Genomic DNA, 26,787 nt, shown 5'->3' with positions numbered 1-26,787 from the left:
AGATCACCTTACCCCTGAGAGAATGGTGTAGACGCAGAGAGAAAGGAACACTTGTACACTGTTGGTGGGACCGCAAGTTAGTACAACCTCTATGGAAAACAGTATGGAGATTTCTCAAAGAACCAAAAGTACATCTACCATTCGATCCAGCAATCCCACTACTGGGTATCTAAAGGAAAAGAAGTCACCTGCACTCGAATGTTTATTGCAGCACAATTCACAATTGCAAAGATGTGGAGTCAACCTAAGTGCCCATAAATTTATGAGAGGAATAACAACATGTGGTATATATATACACACCATGGAGTAGTACTCAGCTATAAAAAGAAATGAATTAATGTCTTTTGCAGCAATTTGGATGGAACTAGAGACCATTATCCTGAGTGAAGTATCTCAGGAATGGAAAAATAACCACCACATGTACTCTATAATAATTTGAAACTAAATGATGGACACAGGGAGAAGTAAAAGTCACTGGCAATCAATAAGGGGAGAGGGGGCAACAGGGGAAGGGTAAAAGACTACCCAACAGGTATAATAAGCACTATTCAGATTATGAGCACACTTATAGCCCTGACTTAAGCATTATGAAAGCTATCTATCTCACAAAAACTGTTGTACCCCCTAAATATTTTGAAAGAAACAAAAAAAAGTGAACTGTTAATATCAACCTGGTATTTTCCATTTTCACACACATATACTTTGGAGCAATAATCAATAAGAAACCAGATTTCTATCAAGGTTAGATTAGATTGCCTTTGAATAACTCTTTTTTTTTTTTTTGAGACAGAGTCTCACTTTGTTGTCCAGGCTAGAGTGAGTGCCGTGGCGTCAGCCTAGCTCACAGCAACCTCAAACTCCTGGGCTCGAGTGATCCTTCTGCCTCAGCCTCCCGAGTAGCTGGGACTACAGGCATGTGCCACTATGCCCGGCTAATTTTTTTATATATATATATATCAGTTGGCCAATTAATTTCTTTCTGTTTATAGTAGAGACGGGGTCTCGCTCTTGCTCAGGCTGGTTTTGAACTCCTGACCTTGAGCAATCCGCCCGCCTCGGCCTCCCAAGAGCTAGGATTACAGGCGTGAGCCACAGCGCCCGGCTGAATAACTCTTAAAAATACATTTTTTTTTAAAACCTAACTAATCACTTTGTTATTTTCTTCCATGTCATTGAAGAGCAGCCTGGATTTTTTGGTTTTTTCTTAAAGGGGGATCTCTTCCCTTTCTTTAAGGGCAATTCAAGGTTACTTTAAATTCAATTATTCTAAGTTAAATCTAATTTCTATTGTACAAGCTATCCCAACCAATGTCAATGTGTCAGCTTTTCAGGAAATACCAGACTTCCACAACATTCAACTTACCATGCTACAAGCTTCTTCTCCTCTAAAGTGAGGGCCATACTTCTGCATTCCCCATACCATCTACTAGAGTAGTTGGCATATATCAAAATATTTAAAGTTCTATTCAGTTTAAGTGCTTTCCTAAGGATTTCTGAATTATCTTTTCTGTGATTCAAGAAAGGTTCTATATCACTATATCTAATATCTTTCTAATATCTAATGATATAATAGAGCATCCTCAGAAAGCTTCAGCTGGATTTATGTTTTCTTTAAGATGGATAGTGGGTAGCTGGGCTTTCTTTGTATTTTTCTCTATTTTGTATGTCTGAAGTATTTCATAATGGAAGGAAGGAAGGAAGGTAGGCAGGTTGACTGGGCTAGACAGACCTGGGTTAACTCTACTATTATAATAGCTGTACAACCTTTGGCTTAGTTTTCTCATCTTGTAAATGGGGAAAGGTAGCTGTCTCTACTCACAGAGAGATTCTAAAGATAAACCACGGTAAACAAATGTCTTGGCAGTTCCTTGCCAGTAAAAGTTAGCTTGGAGATGGAGAGGACAGCTCATACCCTCCATCCTGCTATCAGTACTCCAGTAGGAAAACCCACTGACCAGCGTCTGGAACATAGCTGCAGAACAACAAACAGGGTAAAGAAAAAACTTAGCTGATTAGTTGTTCATAAACCTTCCTTTTCCGGGCCATTAAAATGTACTGCAAGTATGACAACAGTTCTACTTATGGTGGTGACCGTCTAAGAAATGAAGTTCAAATTTACACTTTTAGGCTGAACCCCTATGGACATTTCCTGAATTTGGCAGGAAGAAGTGTGATCTTCCATTTCTGTCACTCTTGGCATTGCTGTGCATATAAAAAAAAAAAATGCAAAGCTCCATTTTTCTTACAAGCCTTTGGCCGCACTACTCAGCAACAGCTGCCATTAATCACAGCAAACTGGATTTGCACTGAGCAATCTGGGCTGCATGCCTTTCCCAAATCCTGTGAATTCATTTACAGAATGGTAAGAGCAAATACAAGATCCCACTTCATACATATCTCAAAAAATAGGGCAATTTCTGTTTTTTAGTCTTGTTCTTTGGTTTTCAATGTCTGAAAGAGTTATAGCACTAGAATTTATCCACTGCATTCGATTAAAAAGCTAGGTTTATATCTGTACACCTTTCTCCTTGCTGCTTCTACCCAGTCTAAGATATCATCCCAAATTCCTAAGACTTTAAATCTGAGTCATCTTGTGGTACAGATACCTCATTCTCTAGATAACCAACCAAGAGCTACAAAATGACCTCATGGATCATTCTCACACCCGCTGGTGCTGCATTTACTGTCTTACTTTAGAATCTGAATGACCTGAATCCATGAATTTTAAGTCTACATGTTGCCACAAACAGTTTATCTGCTCTGATACTAAAGGTTTAGAGTGAATCTGTCTATAAACCCAGATCCTAAATGCTTCCAGAAGCTTTGACATTTTATTACTACATATAGGGCTTTGTTATTACACTAGAACCTGGCTATAATCCAATTTACCAAAAGGGAGAATTTATTATAAACCAGTCTCCTCTCATCCAGGGGGGAATCACTTGTTAAAGAATGCAAATTAGTAGCACTGTCCCCAATTATACTGATTTTTAGCAAGGCCAGGATTTGAGAGCTGTAGTTAATTGAAAATTAAGCCTTACCTGACACCTGTTCTAAAATTTTTTTCTTCTGCTACCCAAATTACCTGCTTAGTCGTCTTCTCCTACTGAAGTGAATGCCACTGAATCAAGGATGTACTCTTCATTCATGTCTTGGTGATCAGCTACATATTCCACTAACTTCTCCTGAAGCCAAATCCTCAACCAGGCCTTTAAGACAGCTCAGCATAAGGGTAAATTAAGAGCATAGGTTTTGGAGTCAATGTAGTAGTTCCCTTATATGTAAGATGAGGATAACAGTACCTTCCTTATAGAGTTAAGAAAATTTGATAATACTTGTATAGTAGGCACTCAATAAATGATAGCATTTGTCATCAATATGTAGCAATGTTCAACCTTTGTTATCAGTACTCATCTTCCCCTACTCATCTATCCATTCCTTCATTAACCCCTCATGCCTCCCCATCAAGGCAACTGACTTATCTCCTTCGTTTATCCAACTAATTCCTGACTTAATTTCTGCATCTCATGTAGTTCTTCTAGGGTGGAGGCAGCTTACAAACAATGTATACGAAGCTCTCCTATAAATGTATTAATTCAACATCTCATAAGCCTTGTACTGGGTTAGGAGCAGAGGATAAAAGGGATACAAGGAAAGGTGCCCGTTTCTCAGTGAGTTCTACTTTAGTGATAAAATACATGGATAAATAATGGCAATATAACCAGTGAGACAGAGGCATGCAGAAAGGGCTTTCAGAAGTCTGCAGTTTACTTTTACAGGTGTGGCAAAACAGTTTCACTGAGCAGATCTACTGATACATTCCTGGAACTATGTTGAGAAAGATACTGAAGTTCAGTCCAGGTTCTACATTAAAGAATATTGTGATTAATAATGTTTGAATGGAAATTGCAGTACACATGCCACCTCTTAGACATTCCTGGTATAACAGAAAGAGTGTGGAGCTTAGAATCAGACAGACGTAACTTTGAAAGTCAGTTATCAGCTCTGTGATCTTGGCTAAGTTCCTTAACCTCTGAGTCTCAACTTCTTCAGCTGTAACTTGGAAATGGATGAGAACTATCTCACAGGTGGTTGCAAGGATTTAATGAGATAACGTTTGTAAAGTACCTGGCAAAGCCAGTACTCCACAAACATTGGCTTCCTTTTTCTTCAGAAGTACTACTCAGCATGAATATGGCCAGCAAATTCAGTTGTTAAGTCACTCGCTGAGGTCACTGATCTCCAAAGAAGCAAATCAGGCTTACATTTTGACTCCAGAGCCACAAACTGTCCCCAGAATGCCCATATCTGATTTTCTGCAAATACCAAGGGTTGAGACCATTCAAATCACCTGAGAATGATCTGTCCTTGAGTTATCGAATTACACGCACAGAACAGCATTCCTCTCTGCCCAGTCTTTATCCATTCAGCTAGCAGTAAGTGGCCTCTATGTGCCAATCTCACACCCAAACTGCTTTCAACCGAAACACTCTCTACCACTCCTCTATGCTAACTTAAATCTAACCTCATTTACAGAGGGAAACCTCCTTTCTATCTAGTAAACTTTCCTGTGTCTACCTCAGCCTCACCATTCTAATTCTATATCCTATTACCACTTATGTCTTCAATTTGGAGTACAGCAAAACCCTTCACACAGATTTGGATCACTACCTAACAATCCCACATTGTAATTAAAATGCGACTATACTATTCACTTGGGAACCCCTGATCCTGGGCATCTGCCATAGCAATCCACGGTCTGTGCAAACTAGAAGACATTTAATTCTTCAAATAATTTAACATTTGCATGATTCTTATATGGAGTCAGACCTAGACTTCTATGCCAAGACTACTGTTCATTTGCCAAATGATCATGGGCTGGTTTCTGATCTGCTCGTTCTCATTTTTAAAATGAAGATAATGCTTACTTATATCATAAGGCAGTTTTGAGATTAAACAATACATTCAAAACACTTAGAACAGTGTCAGCCACATGACAGGTAATAATAATTAAAAATACTTCCATAAAGCTTAACACATGCTTTACTTATATTAAAGAGTTTGTTTACATTAACTCAATCTTCATAACACCTGAGGTAGGCATTATCACTATTCCCATTGTTTGAGTGGGGAATCTGAGGCATAGAGATATGAAGAGACTCAAAACTGTGAAACCAAAATTATCAATTCAACTTAAAAATGAATTTCGATAAAATTCAAAATTATTTGACTGATCTTTTGCTAGAACAAAACCATTGCTATATTTACAAATATAGTACTAACCTCTATGGCTATGACACAAGTTCTTTTTAGGTTAAGTACTTCCTGTATGGCTGTGTGTTGAATGAGGATTCAATTCTCACTTTAGTTTTCTTTTAGAAGCACTATGAAACCTTCATGAAACTTTCTCTCCTATAGTGAACTGGGAAGTCATTTGGCACTAATATATTACATGGTGTCTGTTCTTTTCTTATTAACAAAAGACAATTAGTAGTACTGTTGGCACGAAATTATAAACAAAAAAGCAAGAATCCTAATATCTTTTGCAAATGATTCACAGTATACGTCTATTGGTTCTTTCTCTATGACTTACAATAAAACTTTTAACAATCAGAAATTGTGCCTGGCTTCTGCCCAATCCAGACTGAGAAACACTCTCCTAAATCAAGATGATTAACCCAGAATCCAGAGATTCCTTTTAATTCTGAGGATCAGTATACTCAGTGACATGTACTTTATGTTAGGTACTTAAAAACATTTGGAGAAGGGGTCCAGAGCCTTCCAAAGAGGTCCATGACACAGTAATAGAAATCCCCACCTAGGTAATCAAGATCCTAAGGAAGTCTGGGGATCCCCACCGGATAGAACCCAAGAGATGACGGACGAATACCAGCTCGGGTACAGTGCTTTGAAGTAACTTGTGGATATTAGCAAAGGGAAGAAAGCTGGCCTCCAGGCACTGCCTAGGAGATACTGCTCAGCTCTGACTCAGCTCTCTCCTGGAAGAGACTTTCACTGATAGCCATTTCCCCATATATATTCAACAAAGTGCACAACTTTGTCTAATTACAAGGAACCTCCCCCGGGCTGGGCTGGGCTTTGTACAAGCATCAGCATGCCTTACCAACAACCCTGCAAGGTATGTTCTATCACACCCATTTCACAAGATGAAATACTGAGGCCAGAGAATAAAGTTAACTTCCCCAAGGGCATCAAACCCATAGGTACTGGGGCTGAGATGTGAATTTGGGCCCTTCTTGCCTCGCTATGCCTCCTCTCCCATAGGGGGCTCTCTCTCCCAGGCTCATTTGATTCATCTCAGTTTTTGACACAAGAAAAATTAGAAACGCAGATGTCCACAGCTATTTAATGGCACAGTTGCATCTGAACCCAGGCTTTTAAACCTCATTTATTGCTGTCCCCTGCTCTCTCTACTCTACACCAACATTCTTGCTGTCATAGAATAAAATACAATTTCCCCAAAATCCAAGTGACTTTGGAATTTCATCAGGACACACCTCCAATGAGTACTGCTTTCAGCATAGTACTTACCATTTACCAGTATCAATCTGTATTTGTTGAATACGTTTGGAGGAATTCATTAAAAAATTTGGAACGAGAGAAACATTAGATCAACTTTGCTAATACATATCTATTGCTTAGTCAAATTAAATTTTTGTTTCCTACAATTGCAACCTTATTCGCTCCTTTCTTCCTTCATTCAGTTCACTGACTCTGGCCCTCGTCCAACCATGCCCAAGGCACCCAAGCAAGCACTGCGAGTTTCAGAGACTCATGGGATGTAGATCCTGCCTCAACGGTAACAACGGCACCAAAGAGCAAAGGAAACCACAGTGCAGAGAAAGAACTCTGAGAAACATTGATAAAGTATCCTAGCAATCAAGAAGAGCAATGACCCAGGAGGTAGCGGATGGAGGGAAAGACCAGGAAATACTTCACAAAATCGGCTGAAGTTTGGTATGCAGTTTTGAGACTATATGCCATTCCCCCTTTCAAAATCTATCACCCAACTCTTTCTTCAAAAATTTGAGTCAAAGTATAGCCAACTTTGTGGTTGCCCTATCTGAATTCCTGGCATTTTTATAAGTAGAGCTTTAAAACAGATTAATCCGGAATATCAGGAATTAAAGAGAGTATTTTCAATGCCAGGGTTAAAAAAAAAAATTACCCCAAATAAAAAGATTTTCTGTATCGCAAAGCATTCATGAAGTGAAAATGTGCTTGGTCTGCAGACTGCAAATAAAACAGGTTAAACATTTCGGGTAACCACGTAAACAAATTTCATTCAACAAACGTCTGGCTTAGAAGGGGTCTGGGGACCCGCCGGCTTGGAAAGCCCCTCCCTGCTCCCTCGGTGGGTGCCTACGTGGAGCTCCTGAATCCGCCTCTGGAACCCAGAATGTGATTTTTAGGACCTGTCGCAGAATTTCACAGCCCGGCATTCTTGCATCCCAGTTTTGTACCTGAATGGCAGAAAGTTCCGGAAAAAGCCAGGGGTGCTGGACTGACCTTTCACGGCGGCTCCTTCCGCACTGAGGGTTCGGCGGTGGGCAGAGACCACCAAACAATGGTGACGCCGGGAGCGCCGCGCGGCGGCAAGGGAAGGACCGCGGGCTCCGGGGCGCAGAAATCCCCACCTCGCCCCCGGGAGCGAGCCCGCGAAGGGCGCCCTCTGCGCGCCGACACTCGGGGCGGGGAGACCCCACACTCCACGGCCCGCTCTCCCCGCGCGCCGAGGGCCCCGGCCGCAGGAGGGGACCCCGGGCTACTAACGGCGGATTAGCAGCGACGCGAAACTCACGACCCCGCCTCCCCCCAGACACCGGCACTGAGACATTCAAAGGTCACTCGGGACTGTTTACCTGCCCGGCGGGTCCGGGACCCGAGGGCAGGGCCTGGGCTGCCTGGGGAGAAGCGCAGGTGTGTCGGGGGGAACGCGTGGGGGAAACCGGGCGCAGGGCTGACGGGGCTGGCTGGGGGCACAAATGGGGACCGGGATGGGGATGCGGGAGGAGACGGGGTTGCACTGGCCAGGGGACCCCGGGAAGCGGCGGGAACCCCCTCCCCGGGGACCGGCGGGGACGCCGCACCGCCCTACTCACTCACTCGGCTCGGAGGCGAGAGCACGCACCGCGGGCGGAGCAGGCGAGGCCGGGCCGAGGGAGCGCGCGAGCAGAGCGAGAGCTGCCGCGAAGCGCGCGCCCGCGCCTTTTAAATAGCCCTCAGTGGGCGTGGCCTGCGCCGCCCCGCCCCCTCCCGCCAGGCCCCGCCCACCGCGCCCGGCGGATTCCCGGACCGCTAGGCTGGCGGGGCGTCGGGCGTGAGGGCGGCTCGCGGCCGGCCCGGGCCGGGCACCGGGGGACAAAAGGCAGGGCTCCCGCCTCTTCCTGTGGCTTCCCGCCCGCCCGGCTTCTCCCCACGTCCCGGGACGCCTCCCGCCGGCCGCTCCCTCCCCACCAGCGGGACCCCCGTTCCACAGACCGAGGACTCGGAGGGGCCCTCCTCGCCCGCGGGCGGCCCGCCGGGAGGCAGCCGCGCAGCCTGGGCCTGCCCTCCGCGGGCGCCGCGCCCCTCCAAGTGAACTCGACGTGATTAACTTCCCCGGCAGGCAGATATTCTGCGGTCCGATCTCCAGCTTCCGGGAATCCGCAACGTTCCCGTTCTTAAATAGCAAAATTCCTCGTCTAGACTAAATAAATGACGTTACGAAAACGCCGCACTCCCGAAGGGTTGTGCTGTTCCCTCCACGAGGGCAGGGCACACGCTGCTGCTGGGGAAGAAACTAAAGGGCCCTGGGTTTTCGACTTGCTGAGTCAGAAACGCCTGGGATGCCAGTGACATCCGAGGGGACCTGGTAACTAAGCCACAGGGTGATTTACTGTTTCAGAGGAGAAGGAAGATAAACGCGCAGTCTGTATCTGGTTCTAGGCCTTCCTCGACCTCTCCTGCCAGAAGCGATGGTCCCTGAGAACTGATACGTGGGGAGTGGGGAGCCCGAAAAAGGCGTGACAAAAATCCCCTCATGCCACAAATGCATGAGCTGTGGTCCAGAGCTTCTCAACCTCCACACTAGTGACGTCTTGGGCTGGATAATTCTTTGCTGTGGGGGGCTGTCCTTGCCTTGTAGGACGCCTCCACTCACTAGAGGCCAGTAGTACCCTTCCCCCCACGTTGTGACAGTCAAAAATGTCTAGACATTGCCAAATGCCCTCTGGGGAGGGAGGGCAGGAAGCATATATCTGCATGACAAAGTGCAGACCTGGCTTATAATATTTGTTTTATTTTATATGCTGGGGCCAATCCAGGATAAACTCATTATAATAGTAGCCTTATTCTCTCCACCAAGTTCTGTACAAAAACACATAGTGGTGATTGACACCTCCTGATACCGTGGCGGGAGTCTGGAAGCATTCTTGCCTGCTGTGAACTTTTCTAAATATGGGCATTAATTATTTCCATGATATCAGCTAATGTAAGTGACTTGACTCCTGAGCCAACATGAAAATTCTGCTCCTTAGATTCTACATTTTTTTTTTTTAGCTCAGCTACTTATTTTTTTCTTGCACAGGTTTGTGTAGTGCTTCTACGAAGTGAAACTAAATCAGTGAATTTCACTGCAGCCCTGGCTTTCAGCAAACCATTGTCCTTTCTCTTCTACCCCTGAGTTCTTCTCAATGCCTCTCTGTGGCAGGGGCCTCCCACACCTGACCTGTTTTTCTGTCAGGCTCATGTTGTCCCTGAAATTCCACAGCGGCATCTTATCATTTGAACTTGGGCTTGCTTCTGACCTAGAAGTATTTCTGCTATATGTGCCCATGTATATTTGTCTCCGTATCTCACAGCAAGTCTCGGGATGACATATACAACATTTCATTTTGAATAAATCTGTTTGTATTTAATTGCCAATACTTTAAAAATATTATTTCCCTGTTATTTAAACATTTCTTTAACCTGTTGACTCTTTTAGTTATGAACATGAGAAGTTCTTTAAATTTTTTTAGACAGAGTGTGGGCTTTGGAGTCAGACATGGTTTCAACATACAGCTATACCACCTGTTAGCTCTGTGAACTTGGGCTAAGTACTTGACCTCTTTACACCTGTTTCTTTATCTATAAAATGGTGGTACTACACACTTGTAGAATTGTTGAGGATTAAATCAGATGATGTAAAATGCCAAGCATAGCACCTGTCACGTGGTAAATACTGAATAAGTGATGGTTCTTATGTTAAGCAAGGATACCTTGATGTCCTTTTCTGCCTCTTGAGAAAGAAACAGAAATTGTGCTTTGCTAAGCACTCATCTTGTGGCCTTCTCCAGGGTTTGGTAGTAAGAAGGTGTGCAGTGTTTTCCAAAACAATCAAGGGCCTTCAGTACAAAGCATTTTTGTAACTGGGGAAGGGTTACTGGGAGAAATTTGTCCTTCTGTAGAAGCATACGCCCTTCTTAATTCTGTAAGGTTCCAGTCTGTTTGACCCATTCAACATTGTAATAGGCAAAATTGAAGGTTAAATGTGTCCAGCAGTTCTTTTTCCCACTCACAATGCACATTATACCTGTAACGACTTCATTCTCTGGAACTCATCAACCAATTTCCAAAGTCCTCTGTCAAGGTGACTGTCCTAAGGCAAGTTGAACCAAGGCTGCCTTTCTTCATGACCTTGTGCTCCAAGCTTAAATTTTTCAAATATTTTTATTATTTTTATTTCATGCCACTTTTTCTTCACAAAACTCTGAATCAGATGAGTGTGACTACAAACATAAGGCCTCTTTATTTTATTTTAGGGCAATAATTTCTTCCCAGAAGCCAGCTGGGGTTGGTGGAGAAGAATTTTTTAGTCTAAAAATTTTACTATGAAACAAAAGAAAAAAATTAGTTCTCACTTTGCTACTCCACACACTTAACAATATAAAAAGCAGCAGCTGTTGTACCTTAGTTCTTAGCTAAGATTTAGCCTCAGTGGTAGGAATTAAAAATTACTCATACTCAATACTCTGTGATGCATTATCTGACAGAGAAAAGAGATTACTTATGCTTATACTTTGAAAAGTAAATTAGATTATTTTTGATATTTGTCATAGTTGCTTTTGTTAAGCTTGCCATAAACTCCTACCTCTTCATATTTGCCTCATTTCCTAAATCACTTTCTCTAGTAAGTACAATTTTCCATCAATGCTGTTACTTTTTATGACGGTGTATGTGTTCTTGTCAGGCAGAGCTTTCTAGCGTTTTGAGCTCTGCTTATGCTTTTTATTATAGCAAGAGTTGTTCTAGCACTGCTAGTATAAAAAACACTGTTAGCTTTAATCTCCTAGACTTCCCATTCTATCCACCTTATTTCAATCCCTTAAATGCCCTATTTCACTTTTCTCTCTTATTTTCAGCTGGTGACATTGCCTTCTTCATTGGCGTTCACAGCCACGAGCCAACATTTGCTCAGCCTTCTTCCACTCTGTCTGGAAGTATCCAGGTTTTCTCCCATGTTTATACTTGCTATCCCTCATCCTGGAGGAGAAGGTGATTCTCCCACTCCTTACCAAAAATATCCACTCTGCTTGGATTTTTCGATCCATTTCTCGGGCATTCTTTAAAGCTGTGCATCACTTAACAAACGGAGATACGTTATGAGAAATCGGAGATATGTTATGAGAAATGTCTCGAGTGGTGATGTTGTTGCTATGTGAACATCATACAGTGTGCCTACATAAACCTAGATGGCATGGCCTAGCACACACCCAGGCTATAGGGTACGTTCTGTTGCTCCTGGGCTGCAAACGTGTACAGCATGTTACTGTACTCGATACTGTAGGCAACTGTAGCACAGTGATATTTCTGTATCTAAACATAAAGAAGGTTCAGTAAAAAAACCATAGCATTTATACTCCTATGGGACCACCATTGTGTAAGCAGTCCATTGTTGACTGAAAATCTTTATGCTGTGCATGGCAGTCCTCCCTTGCTCTTCAATTTCTATCTCTACTGTTCCCGTTCAGGTGACAAAAATGATCTTTTCCCCATATTTTAAAAAACTGTCAAAAATCGGAGGTGGGGGGAGCATGTGACCTAAGCCAATTAAATCAGAGTGAATCTCAGGACTCTGCTGGGGTGCTGAGACAGAACTATGCTCACCTGTTCTGGAAGGTGCTATGTGCATAGAAGAGGCCTAGAGTTACTGCCTACAATTTTGCTAGTTGAAAGCGGCTGAGGATGATTTGGCACAGAGAGGAGGACAGAGAAATGGAAGCAGAGCTCTAAACAAACTACTTACCAAGTTTACCTACTGGGGGATCCTTTCATTGAGGGACCAAATGAGTTTCCATTGTTGTTTGATCCATTTTGAGATAGATTTTCTGTTACCTACCAATGGATTGTGGTGGTTTGAAACTATATCCACGAGTTCTTTGATAGTCCTCCTTTTAACAGGTGGAATTTAATTTATTCCCCTGCCCTCGGGTGTGGGCTATTTAGTGACTTGCTTCTAGAAAATATTAATAGAATAAGGTATATGATTATGATTCTGAGACTAAATCAGAAAAGGTTTTGTGACTTCCTCATTCTTCCCCCTACCTTCTTCTCTTATCCCCTGCCCATCTCTCTCCCTCCCTCCCTCCCCATCCCCCTCTCTTTCCCTCCCTCCCTCCCCATCCCCCTCTCTTTCCCTCCCTCCCTCCCCATCCCCCTCTCTTTCCTCTACCCCCCCTCCTGACTTGCTGCAGGGGATGCCAGCTGCCATGTCAGGAGGACACTCAAGCAGCCTATGGAGGGCTCACATGGTGAGGAACAGAGGCCTCTGGCCAACAGTCCCAGAGGAGCTGAACCCTTCTGCCAACAAAAATATGAATGAGCCTGGAAGGAGATATTACAGTCTTATCAAAGCTGAAAATGATTCCAGCCTTGGCTGACACTTTGACTGGAACCTTGTGAGAGGTCCTGAGACTCTCACTGTGGTCATCAGAGAGTTCTAATTGCCTAAGCAATTACCATTTTTTGGTGCTTACCCTACTTGACCTCTTGGTTATTGGACAACATTGAATAAATATATGATTGTGTAAATATGCACAGAATGAGATATTTTAGTAGGGATACACTTCTGAAATTTCACACAAATGTTAACTTCTGTCTTTCGATACCGTTCTAATGAGAAATGGTAATAAATTCTCAAAGCTACAACCCCTAGGAAGCATAGTTTTTGCCCTCAAAAACTGTAATGTGAAGACCAGCGGATAATAGAGGATGCATTGAATGATTTTTTAATCTCACTTATGATAGGAAATGTGAGACACTTCAGGAAAATTAAAGTATATATATATATATGTATATATTTACTTTCTAACTTTTATATAGATTTTTATTCTTGCTAAAGATTATATAAAAATAAATATATATTTTATCCACCAAATTTCAAGAAAGATTTTTAAAATTTACAATAGGGCTTATCCAAAAATTTTGGGTTTTCCCCCTGTTCAGGAAAAGACTAACTGAAAAATAACTCTAATTTGGGATTTAAAAATTAACATTTAGGTGTATATTTCATTTTAAATGAAGTTAATGAGATTCCCATATGTATCCTGATTATTGAGCAAAGCTCTAGAGAAAACCTCATAAAAATTTCCACTTAAAACTCTCTGTGTGTGTGTACGTGTATTTCTCTGGGAAATGATGTAAGGAAGGTTAACTAGATTTTGGAAACAATACACAATGCTATAATTGATAGGCACTTAATTATTTATGGCATATGCCTGCCAGGATTTTTGTGTAATCCTCACATATGGGATTAAAAGTCATTTGTAAAATGAAACTTTTCTTGTAAAAGAAAATAAAAACTGTCATGTTTCTATAGCTCTCACCTCATAAGAAAAGTGTTGAGCTATAGGAAAAAGGTTAATGCTTTTTTAAAAAAAAATAGTTTGCATAAATTCTATATTTATATCTTTATAAGGAGTGCTGGCTTAGATTTTACTTTAAACATTATTGACTTACACTGTACCAAAAACATTTTGGGGAATATCTAATTCCCATTCCTAATTCTTAAATAATGTCATGTGTTGAAAGACTCAGCTTTTGATTTATTTGTCCCTATGTTCACTTCAATTATAAGATTTGGAGCGCTGCTGCAGAACTAAACTCCACTGACCTGTTAATGGCTGGGTATGAGCTCAAATATATACACTATATATGAATATATATATACACACACACACACACATGCATGCATGGACTTGCAAAGCCATCTGGGTTCTCTGGGAAAGAGCATCAGGTTATCTTGGAGTGATCATCCTCCCAAAATCAGCTGAAAAATCATAAATGAGGAAGAGCCAAAGTCCATGCCACTGCTGTTCTCCAAGCCAACAACATGTGTTTCAATCAAATAACAATAACTATTTATTAAATGTTCCTCGCATGTCAAACATTGTAGAAATATTTTTTTGGTCCATACGACAGCCTTTTAAGGTTGTTATCTTTCTTTCCATTTTACCTACAAGAAAAGTGGGACTCATGGAAAGTGAATAATAACTTGTCCAAGGCCAAATAACTAGTAAGTGGCAGAACTGGAATTCAAGTCCAGTCTGGATCCAAATCTCACGCTCTTTCCACTACTGAATGGGGCCTTTTAACAGTGATTCTATCTGGTCATACTAGAGGAGTTAAGAAAAGTACCTTTGCTTGAAGACACTAAAGACTTCTAGCTCCTTGGGAGCAAGTCTTTGGGCAAATGAAACATAAACCTTTCCAGTATGAGGAGACCCCCACAGGAAGGCTAGGACAAGTAGTGCTACCATGCACAATCCTAGCTGGTCTTCAACCAGGGAGTGGGTCTGGGGACAGGGCCTCTGCTGAAGGGTGGTGGGGGTAGGGGACAAGGTAGACATGAAGAGGAAGCAAACACATTAGAAAGGCATTGCACTTTGACTATCCTCATGGGGCAAAAGCCTGCCAGATGATGGATGAGTAAGTATGTCACATTATGCTAACACAAAATTACCAAAGTCTAACTCAGAGCACAGCCATTCTGTCTCACTTCCTCTTTGGGGCATAAGGATGGTATAAATTCCTTACGCAAAGTGAAAATGAGGAGACCTGAATGTGGTCTTGCCTCTGCCACTACCTATCTGTGGAATCTTGGGTGAGTTATTTAACTTCTTGAGCTTAAGTTTCCTAAGTCTAGCTGATCATTCAGGTCCCATTTAGCTGTAAAAGTCTACTAGTAGCAACTATATAGTAGTGTAGGCATGTATGTTTTGACAAGGAAAGGTGTTCACATGCATCCATCAGGGTTCTTAGTTGCAGATAATGTTGGGCCGCAAAAATGTACAGCCCGTGTGGGGGAGAGACGACCGCTCAAAAAAAACTCAGAGTCCAGAGACTTGATGCAATAGCATGAGGTGGATTCATTTACCAGCGCGCGCAGGGGCAAGCGAGCTAAGGAAGCTGCCGCACCAGCCCTTTTTTCCTTAGGATTTTTATAGACAGAAACCACACGCAGGTGGCTAGGGGTCACAGGGTGGGGGGAAAGTTTCATGGGCTTTGACCTTGCACAAACATGTACCACATTAGCTAATGTCGGGAACTTCTAATCTTGGTCAGTAATTTCCAAGGACTAACGGCTGGGGAGTTACAGAGTGGCGCCAGCGAGGGGAGGGAGTAGGGTTGAGCGAGCGGAGTTTATAGAAGCAGAATGGCAGGTTAGATTTTTCTCCACAATAACAAAATTTCCGAGAGGGGCAAAGAGCCGAATGATGCTATAGATGAGGGGTCCTCAAACTTTTTAAACAGGGGGCCAGTTCACTGTCCCTCAGACCATTGGAGAGTGCTGACTGTGGGCCCGCAACGAGTCGGCTGCTAAGCAGGACAGAAAGCCTGGCAAAAACACCTGGAGGGCCGGATAAATGTGCTAGGCAGCCCGCATGTGGCCAGGCCATAGTTTGAGGATGCCTGCTATAGACTCAGGATCACTGCCTGATGCCAGCATGGCACAGTTTTAAAGGAGTCCCCATTGCTGCCTGTGCCTGGTTCTCAACATCTGTTATGCTAGAGCCTGGGAGCAGACCTCCTGCTTCAGCTACTGGAAGATCTACTGTCACTGACTATGGCCAAACCCTTGTGTTGCCCATTTACCTTCCAAATCTGTCTCAGGGATCTTCCATCAGGGCTTGGTAGAAACAAGGTTATATGTGGAACCTGAGCTGCAAGGGAGTCTTGGAAACATTTAGCTTTCTATCTTCTGGAGAACAGGAAGCTGTGTTCAAAGAGTGAGTGGGTGTTAAGTGAGTCTGTGTGCAGTGTCTGCCACATCATGTGATTAATACATTGCTGAGCAAAAAGTTGGGGGGAATCAGTATGCTCACTATGAGTCCATTTTTTTATATATAAAAAATGTACTCCATAAAAAAGGCTGAAAGGGTATACATGAAAATTTTAGTAGCTCTTTGCTTTGCTCAGAAGGATTACTGTGTTTTTTTCTTCTTTTTGCTTCTCTGTATTGACCAATTTTTCTCCCATGAATATTACTTGTATAATGTCTTCAAAGAATGATACTTATTATTTATGTGCCTATGATTCTACCTGACATAGAGGTAGTGTCCCTGCCTTTTTGTGACTTGCAGATGTCTGCCTTCAATGTACAAGCCTCAGAATTAGACCTTGAAAATAATTTTAAAGGGCATGCAAACCATTATTCCAATTCAGCTCATGTTACCAAACCTCTAGATATTAGAAACAATATTTTAATGGAGACTCAGACAATATATTAATAATAATGTCAGGCCGGGCGTGGTGGCTCACGCCTGTAATCCTAGCACTCTGGGAGGCCGAGGCAGGCGGATTGCTCGAGGTCAGGAGTTCGAAACCAGCCTGAGCAAGAGCGAGACCCCATCTCTATTATAAATAGAAATAAATTAATTGGCCAACTAATATATATAGAAAAAATTAGCCGGGCATGGTGGTGCATGCCTATAGTCCCAGCTACTCAGGAGGCTGAGGCAGAAGGATTGCTTGAGCCCAGGAGTTTGAGGTTGCTGTGAGCTAGGCTGACGCCACGGCACTCACTCTAGCCTGGGCAACAAAGTGAGACTCGGTCTCAAAAAATAATAATCATAATTATATCAAAAAATTATCTGGAGGAGTCTCTTTTTTTCTTCCTTGGACTATTTTTTTTCTTCCTCATAGCATATCTCTTGCTGCTTATATTAAAACAATGAGAACTTTTTATGAAAGTCATAGTAGTATTATGCAGTATTGTTAATAAGCAAAGATAGATTTGAATTACAGATAATTTGCATGATGATCACATGGCCTCATCCACAGGAATGGTGAAACAGAATGAAAGAAAAAGCTGGAAAGGGAGGTGAGGACTAGACAATATGGGTCTTCGAACTATAATCAGGAATATGGACTCAATCAAAATCATGTCCCCTCAAATCCCTCCTTGGGTGATTATTTTTCAACTAGAAAATGCTAAAATATATTCAACCTATTACTTAAACTTGAAGCCTTATTTTGAACTTGGAACAGTACCTTATGTGATTTCTAAATTGATACATAATTATAATTCATAAAACTTGGTGTAAGATTATTTGATTTATTTAGTGCCACAGTGAATGTTTTGAACTATTTATCTAGGTGTTAGATTTCGATTTTTATATATATATATATATATTTTTTTTTTTGAGACAGAGTCTCACTCTGTTGCCTGGGCTAGAGTGCTATGGCATCAGCCTAGCTCACAGCAACCTCCAGTTCCTGGGCTCAAGCAATCCTGCTGCCTCAGCCTCCCAAGTAGCTGGGACTATAGGCATGTGCCACCATGCCTGGCTAATTTTTTCTATGTATTTTTAGTTGGCCAATTAATTTCTTTCTATTTTTAGTAAAGATGGGGGTCTCGCTGTTGCTCAAGCTAGTTTCGAACTCCTGACCTTGAGTGATCCTCCTGCCTCGGCCTCCCAGAGTGCTAGGATTACAGGGGTGAGCCACCACAGCCGGCCTCTATACTGTCTTAATTCTACAAATTCCGAATTTGATTAAATCTAGTTTTCTCAAGCACCTGCTGTGTGCAAGGTATATTGCTAGGCTTTGAGGGATACAGCAATTAAAGGAAGTTTCTCCTCTCAAACAGTTTACAGCAGGGGTCCTCAAACTTTTTAAACAGGGGGCCAATTCACTGTCCCTCAGACTGTTGGAGGGCTGGACTATAGTTTAAAAAAAACTATGAACAAATTCCTATGCACACTGCACATATCTTATTTTGAAGTAAAAAACAAACAGGCAAAAACACCCGCATGTGGCCCGTGGGCCGTAGTTTGAGGACGTCTGCTTACAGTTAGGAGAGCCAAGACATTCACAAAACCCTCCATTACATAGTATAATGTAAGACATACTACAACACAGGAATAAAGGAGCTCAGAAGGAGACGTGACCTTGATACAAGGATTCAAGAGCAGGCAGTTTGGTTTGGAAGGTGTCAGAGGATAGGAGAGGGGTAAGTGAGACAGTGAGAGAAGATGGCTGACAGAGGATACAGCATCAAGCCAGTCACCAGTGTGGCCACCTGGAGCTCAATCTCCTGGGGAAACTGGGAAAGGATATTGACACAAACTTAGCGTTACTCTACAAAAGGAGTAAGGAAGCTGAGGTGCTTATTTACCAAATTCCATCAGTCTTGGATCGGAGGCTTTTCTGGAGGGAGTTACTTCTAGCATTTCTGATGCAGAGTGGCTCCTCCCGGGTTGGGAGGAGATCCTCAGTCAAATAAATACATACTGTGAGCACTGATGGTAAAGTTGGAGGCACGTGGGTGGGAATTAGCAACATATGCTATAGAAGGAGGTCAATTCTTAGCACATAGGGATGTGGAAGTCTTGATACTTCAGGAAGGATGTAGTGCTTCAACTGAGCCTTAAAGAGGTAGGACACCAACAGGTACAGGGAAGAGTTGGAGCAAAGACCCAGAGAAGGCAAAGTTCAGGACACTGTAGATAACCAACATAATTGGTATAACTCTCTTGTTTATTCTCCCCCTCCCATTTCATTCTTATTTTTATTACCACCTAGCATTTCACTGTGTTGACTCACTCTTTGCTTAACCATTCCCCAGAATCTAAACATCTAGGTTGTTTTTGAATTTATTGTGAAAAATGTTCATTTAATAGATAAATATGTATTGCACAGAGACAAAGGTGAGCAAGACAGATCAAATACCTACCCTTATGGAGTTGACATTTCAGTAAGAGACACTGTTGACACATAGCTGTGGGAGATTAGTCAGGCTACAGTAGTTCACAAGTGGTACATAGTTGTTCTCCTTCGGAAGAACAGGCAGTTGAGAATCAGGTGGCTGCTATGAGCTCCTGGCAGGCAGCGCTCCAGTTTCTTTATATTTAAAACCCCTATAAATATCACATTATCTGGCACTTAGTAGATGCTGGGTGAAATTTGTTAATTATAGGAGAGAATCCCTAAGTAAAATGTGAAAGGGGTGTAGAACTTTTTCATATAAAAGAATCATTGTGATTTGCAGCATTTTTTTCCCTTTATAACTTTCTGCATGTCCTAAGACATAAAATCTATTTCTCAGATATTTCTTTCTGTGAGGTCTTTAGCTTAGGTGGAAATATTTCCTGGGAATATGGCCAGCCAAGGCTACATCTCCCTTGCTAACATCATAATACATAACGAAAGCTCTTCTTTAAATTCTAGAGGCCAACTTTATTTACTGTATGACTATCTTCACCACCTGTGAATTCCCAGAAACACCTGCCCAGGCTTCTGGCTTTCTCTTGAATTATATCTTAGAAAGCAGTTGCATATATAATATTTTATCTTGGTAAGTTTTCTCTCTCACCAGAACAGTTCATGAATCACTTTTTATGGTTTTTGTGTAGACTAAAGGATAAACTTATTCTCACATAGATCCAATTCCCTGCCAAACTTAGGAGATCACCTTTAAAATTTATCCCCAAACTTGTATTTCCTTGCTAAGACCCACTTTTCAAGATCTCCTCCCTCATCCCTCCTTCCTCGTCTTCTTTCTTCTCCTTTTTCTCCTCTTCCTCTTTTTCTTTTTCCTGCATTTTTATGTAACTGGGAATCTCCTCTTCCTATTCTTCTAATCTCAATCATCAAAACCAACATCTTAAATTTCTTTCAGGGCCATTTTCACAAAACAAATAAATTTTTATTACTGCAATAAATACATGATGAGCAGCAAACTAGAAGCCACACTGGGGTGTGCACTATGGGCAGTGGTGGGTTCATTCTTCCTCAACTGAGTGGCTCACTCCTCCAGTGTGCTGCCTTGCTCCATCAGAATCACAGATTACTACAGCAGTGGAGCTTCTTCTGATAAATAGCTAACACTGAAAATAGTAAATTTACAAATGCCAAGGGCCTCCTCTAGTATTTCCCAAACTGGCTTCAGAGGAGCATAAGAGTTTTGCAAGTTACTAATAGGTATCTTTTTTTTTTTTTTTTTTTTTTTTTTTTTTTTTTTTTTGAGACAGGGTCTTGCTTTGTTGCCTAGGCTAGAGTGAGTGCCGTGGAGTCAGCCTAGCTCACAGCAACCTCAAACTCCTGGGCTCAAGCGATCCTTTTGCCTCAGCCTCCCGAGTAGCTGGGACTACAGGCATGCGCCACCATACCTGGCTAACTTTTTTCTATATATATTAGTTGGCCAATTAATTGCTTTCTATTTATAGTAGAGATGGGGGTCTCACTCTTGTTCAGGCTAGTTTCGAACTCCTGACCTTGAGCAATCCTGCTCGCCTCGGCTTCCCAGAGAGCTAGGATTATAGGCGTGAGCCACCTCGCCGGCCTGCTAATAGGTATCTTATAAAATGTTTCTGTTGTCAAATAAGTTTGGGAAACATTTCAATTTCTATCTTCCTCTTGGAAAGTTCGTAAAACACACTAACATAACAGCTTCTTAACCCTATTTGACTATACAAACCTTTCACAAAGCACCTACTAAAAACTCATAAAGTACTAAATTTATGAAGAATATAATTTGAAAAAATTGATCTACAGGATTTCTGTGGAGTTGATTTACTGGATTTACCACATAACATGCGCAGCATCTTGTTCTCTGTGTTTGCCAATAGATTTAAACAACAAATGTAAGTACTTATAATTGTGTTTCTATGACTAACAGATTTTCTTTTAACTATCAATGTGGTTCACACTCTACTGTTGATTTATAGTTGAACAACATCCGGGAAATTCTTAATTGATTAGTTTAACACAGTAGTTCTCAAAGTGTGGTCCTGCACCAAAGGCTTCTGAATCACCTGAGAACTTGTTAGAAATGCAAATTCTCAGGTCCCACGCCGACTTAATTAGGAACTCTGTGGGGAGCAGCAATCTATATTTTAACAAGCCTGCCAGTTAATTCTGATGCATGCTAAAGTTTGAGAATCACTAGTTTAACATAGTCTAAGACATTCATTTTCTGCTCAGAAGGGACAACAAGGACTGGATTTACCCTGGTACCTGAAACAACTTAAAAAAGGGAAAAAATATATAAAGCAATGGTTCTCAGACATTGGAAATGAGGCAGCTCAAGATAGTCTTCCCTGAGAAATGGCAAACAAATGAAGCAATCCCTATGAATGTTTCAGCTTACTGCCTGGATGAGGAGAAGGAACCCTGGCAGAGCCTGGTCATCTCTTGAGTTAAGGAGATGGGTTGGTAGTTCCAGGAGAGCAAGGTGGCTAAAATTTGCAGGGCAGAGTACCAGACGAGACAGAGCTTCAGAGAAAGGAAAATCCAGAGAGCTGCAGAGGGTGCTCCTTGAGGTTTTAGTTGAGTACTGATCAATGTGTGAGTATGAAGAAACTAGCTGAAGCTGAGGATAGAGCCACCCAAATGGAAAAGAGAAAACAAGCCCTATAGCTTGTATAGGGCTAGGGATAGTTTCTGTTCACACCAGCCAGAGAGAATGAACCTTCTAATTCATGGAGCAAAGTAGAGTACTCGTTAGGTAGAATATTCTGAGGGTACTGCCTCAATAGTGGGGCAAAGTTATTAGCCCTCGACTAAAGGCTTCTCTGATCCTGAATAATAAAGCTTAAAAGCAAGTCTTGAAAGAATCAAACTATTTCCAAATAACATTAACTGCATCCCAGAACAAAGCTCAAGACTATGGATAGCTTACAATGACTGGTATCAAATAAAAATTTACCAAGCATGCAAAGAAACAGGAAAATGTAATTTACAATGAGGTGAAAAAATCAATAAATAGAAACAGATATAAAAAAAGAACATTGAAATAGTTATAACTGTATTCTGTAAGTTCATATAACAAAGAAAGTTGAAAAATGTTTCAACATGTTAAGTAAACACATGGGATATATTTTTTTAAAAGATCCAAATTGAACTTCCAGAGATGGAGATACAATGTCTGGGATTCTAAAAATGTAAAAATATATTAGTATCTGGAAAATAAAAAATTAAATAACTTAAAGACATAGCAACAGAAACTATCCAAAATGAAACACAGAGCAGGGAAAAAGACAGAAAAAAAATTAATAGAGCATTATCAAGGTGTAGGACAATTTTACATGACCTAATTCATATACTTGGGGTCCCCAAAAGTGGGGGGCAAAAAGAATATCTGAAGAACTAATGACCAGAAAATCTCTAGAATGCATGAAAACTATAAATCTACAAATACAAGAAAGTCAACAACTCCAAAAACAAACAAACAAAAACATGAAAACTACACAAGGCACATCATCACCAAATTGCTTAAAATCAATTATAATGGGAAAATCTTAAAAGAGCATGAGAGAAAAAACACCACAGTATATACAGAAGGGGGAAAATGATACGACAGCAGACTTCTTGTAGGAAACAATGCAAGCCACCAGATATTGAAGCAATACCCTTAAAGTACTAAAAGAAAAAACCTATCAACGTAGATTTCAAAAACCAGCAAAAAAAAAAAAACAACTTTCAAAAATAAAGGTGAAATAAAATATCTTTTAGATACATAAAAGCTGAAAGAAGTCATCACAGTAGACTTGAACCAAACAAAATGTTAACAAGAAGTCCTTTAGGTAAAAGGAATGATGCTAGAAAGAAATCTGTACCTACAATAGGAACAAAGAGCACTAGACATAGTAAATAGGAAAATATGAATATTTTTAATTTAAAAATATGTTTAAAATAGAATTGACTATTTAATAAGAAAACACTAACAATGTATACAATGTATTATAGAATTTGTAATGTGTGTAGAAGTAAACTGAGTGACAATAATAGCACAAAAATCTGAAGGTGGGAAAAGAAAGTGTACTGTTGTAAGGTTTTTATACTATATGTGAAGTGACATATTATCACTTGAAGGTAGATTGTAATAGGTTAAGAATGTATACTTATAAACCCTAAAGCAATCATTAAAACAAAAGAAATATCGCTAATAAGCCATCAATGGAAATAAAATGGAATCATAAAAATATTCAGTTAATCCAAAGAAAGCAGAAAATATGAAAAAAGAGAATAAAGAACAGATGGATTAAATAGAAAACAAATTAGCAAGATGGTAGATTTAAACCCAACCATGTAAATAAGCACTTAGTCTGTTCTCTTAGGCAAATAAACAAGTTAACTTTGATCTCCTATCTGCATTAAATTTCTCTCAAAAAGTTGTGCAGTGAAAGATTAGAAACTTGAACTAATCATGGCTGTAACAGCAAATGACCTTGGCAGTGATTCCTTTTCTGATTTAAGCGTATCACAGAAAGATGTCTAACAAGTTCAGCCAAGAGACACTGTGCTGAAGGCACTTTTCATTTCTTTCTTCGCAGAGCACTTTCATAACTCAGGTTGCTATAGCGTAACAACCCAGGCAGAGTGTTCAAAAGGGATTTCTGCACTGACTATTGCCTTTCTCACGAGGCTGAGGCTCAGGAAGGGTACTAAAATGGCTTTCCTCTGTCCTCCTTAGACTCAGAGATTCTGGAAACCTTTTGGGCCATGCTGTCTTGTTTTTGGTCACTGGCATCTACTCTTTTGCAGTTTCTTGCCTGAGGATTACCTGGGCCTGCCCTGCAGCCTCACCTTGTGTCACACTACCTCACTCTGAACACACCTTGACCTTCTTCCAGGCTCAGGGTCCTGTTTAATGATGTGTCTTTTTCCCAGAACACTTTTTCACCTGGCCAATCTTGTTCACTTAGTGAATTCCTTTTCATCCTTTAGATCTTAATTCAAAAGTCTGCCACTGCCCTTGTCTAGCCTACCCCTAGCCCAGATTCTTATCACATTTTGAAATGGTATACTGTGGGAGCAGAGATGGAAGCAAAGACACTGTAAAGTGTGTTTATCACCTCCTCAGATTAAAATAGTCCCATGCAGGGGCATGGCGGCACACACCTCCAGTCCCAGCTACTCAGGAGGCTGGGGCAGGAGGATCATTTGAGCCCAGGAGTTTAAAGCCAACCTGGGCAACATAGCAAGATCCATCCCTTAAAATAAAATAAAATAGTCTGATCTTTTGCCACTGGGTTCCTCTCACCCCTACTTTTAAAGGCAATTTCTAAAGTTTATTATGAAGTTTAGTTAAATCGGTGGAAGGAAAACTAGAGAAACAGGTAAGCCTGGAAGACTCACATTGGGGAAGGAAAGTACTGGGAGTGAGGGACAAGTGGACCCAGACCAAGGAGCTGAGATATAGTAAATGAGGAAAGGACAGCAGGGATGTGAGCTAGGGCTGGAATTTCAGTAGGGACTGGATAAGAGAGCATGCAGAGAGGCATTGGGACAACTATGGGATATGAAAGATATTGAGAGCGAGAGAAAAGGAAAATGAAAACACGTGTGTCTGTAGGTTACAACTCAAATCCCCTTTGACAGTCTTTGAGAGGCACCACTAAGGTCAGAAATTGCTTTAGTGGTATTTTGGTTGCAGAATTTGTGTCTAGGAATAGGAGGGCACAGAGAGACTGGCCCACACGGGGCACCGTAGTGGACAGTGGCTAGTTGCTTTGGCTGCCAAGGTCTATTCCCCCTCCTTCTATAAGCCACCCCAGTTTCTTCTGGGGAGTGACCTGTCTTGCCCACTCCCAACCCACAGGCTTCTCCTGGAATTGGCTCCACCCTCAAGTCTAAGGCTGAGCACCACATTCCCCTGGCCAGGATTAGTTTAGGAATGTGTGTATGTTCTGTTTTGAATTAATGAGAGTCATGCCCAAAACACTGTTCTTTTATCACTGGGTTAGAAGGTGGACATGAAACAAAAATAGGGACGAGCAGGGCTGAAGGGAAGAGAGGCACCAGGTCCTGGTGACATTGTTTGAGCCCCTACACCAAGCCATGCCTGCACCTAGTCCTTGAGCCAATAAATACTTTTTTGGGGGGAGGGGGCGGGCGGGTCACTTGTAATTGTGAGTTGCAGGTTTTGGCCACTTGGAGCCAAATTAGAAAGAGTTCTAAATTCTACAGCATTCAACTTATATCTACGTTAAATATGATTAAGACCTGTCTCCATGATTAACTTTCATGAGACAGGGATTTTGCCTTTTTTGTTCTCCCCATGACCTAGTATAGTGTCTGAAATATTTGTTAAATAAATAAATTCATCCTGTATAAAAATATTGTTTTGCGACTGGTTATTGTCTGCTTCCATGCTAGACTTCATGCTCTCTGGGTGCCAGGAGTTTTTGTCTCACTAATTTTGAGTGTCCAGACTAATGCACAAAGGCTTAGAATATGTTAGGTACTTCATGAGTGTTGGCAGAATCAATGAACAAATACAGGGAAAAAAGTCCGAAACCAAATCAGAGAGCAAGGGATTACAGTGCCCATTATGAAAAGGCCAATTAACTTGGTTTTTATAAATGGATTTCCCAGATACATATATTTAATGCCTGTAAATCAAAACCTGGGTTCTTATGACAGAATTAGACCTTTATAATTACTATTCTTTTCTTCTCCATTATTTTATATCCTCAAAAGAGATAACTTGTTACAACTAGACTTTTACACTTCTGTGATCTAAGAAGGCCTAAGGTTAGGTTTTAAATAACAGTAATGGTTAATATATTATTATATGTTTATATATCTGGAGTATCTGAAGAAAAACAATTGAAGCACTATTTACACATTTACAATGTCAAAAGTTAAGGCAAAAATTCAAGCTACATAAACTATATTTCTAGATTATTTGAAGTTCTAACTTTTAAAGGTATAAAAACAAATATCCAGTAAAGACCCTAAAAAAACCTACAAGTAATTCTAATCCCCACACGTGGACCCATGCGTGCAATGAGTCTATTCTGAGAACAGGAAGAAAAATTTTTTATTTCCTCTCCCTGTTCAGGTCTTGCATTCAACAAAGAAAATAGAGCTGTCTGGAAAATAATTGGATGGTGTGATTTCCCTAAACCATCTTTAGTAAGGGGAGAAAAAGCTGTAATTCCAGGAAAGTGTGGTTTTCCAGCTACCTTTTTCTGTCAGGGCAGCACTAGTGAGCAAGAAAAGCATCCCTCTTCTCCAGCAAGACCAAACCAAACCCAAACTCAAACCTGACAAACAAAAAGCAAACAATTAAGAAACAAAACGAGACTTTCCTTTGCTAGTTTGTGACATCATCTTCTCTCATTTGTTCTACCTATTTTTGTCCTCTTAAGTGAAATGACCCAGTAAATTCACCACATTGAGCATGTCACGCACAGGAATCTCAGATTTCTTAGGCTGATGTTAATGGTTAATGAATGCATCATGTTGTTGGAAACGGTAGTCCTCTATTCCCATTACAATGAACTCTAGAGAAAA

The 26,787-nt window shown here is 41.2% G+C and overlaps 2 protein-coding genes across 4 annotated transcripts in view; one reads left to right on the top strand and one right to left on the bottom strand.

Annotated features, from left to right (window-relative positions):
- ZDHHC17 (zDHHC palmitoyltransferase 17) overlaps positions 1-7,162 on the top strand; it is a 121,873-nt gene extending 114,711 nt beyond the window's left edge. The window contains exon 18 of the mRNA XM_076007152.1: positions 6,726-7,162. Coding sequence (XP_075863267.1) covers positions 6,726-6,806 — 81 coding nt within the window. The 3' untranslated portion in view covers positions 6,807-7,162. The remainder of the gene's footprint in view (positions 1-6,725) is intronic.
- CSRP2 (cysteine and glycine rich protein 2) overlaps positions 1-8,210 on the bottom strand; it is a 30,145-nt gene extending 21,935 nt beyond the window's left edge. The window contains exon 1 of one of the 3 annotated variants that reach the window (XM_012750349.2): positions 8,128-8,210. The gene's annotated coding sequence lies outside the window, so the exon portion shown is untranslated. Of the gene's footprint in view, positions 1-7,530; positions 7,637-8,127 lie in introns of those variants that run through there. The other 2 variants (XM_012750352.2, XM_012750353.3) reach the window with 2 other exon arrangements.
- Positions 8,211-26,787: the final 18,577 nt, after the last annotated feature.

This window comes from Microcebus murinus, chromosome 10 (genome assembly GCF_040939455.1).
Source record: "Microcebus murinus isolate Inina chromosome 10, M.murinus_Inina_mat1.0, whole genome shotgun sequence".
Lineage (NCBI taxonomy): Eukaryota > Metazoa > Chordata > Mammalia > Primates > Cheirogaleidae > Microcebus > Microcebus murinus.
Note: the sequence above shows the minus strand (reverse complement) of the source record. Positions and strands in the feature narration are given on the sequence as shown.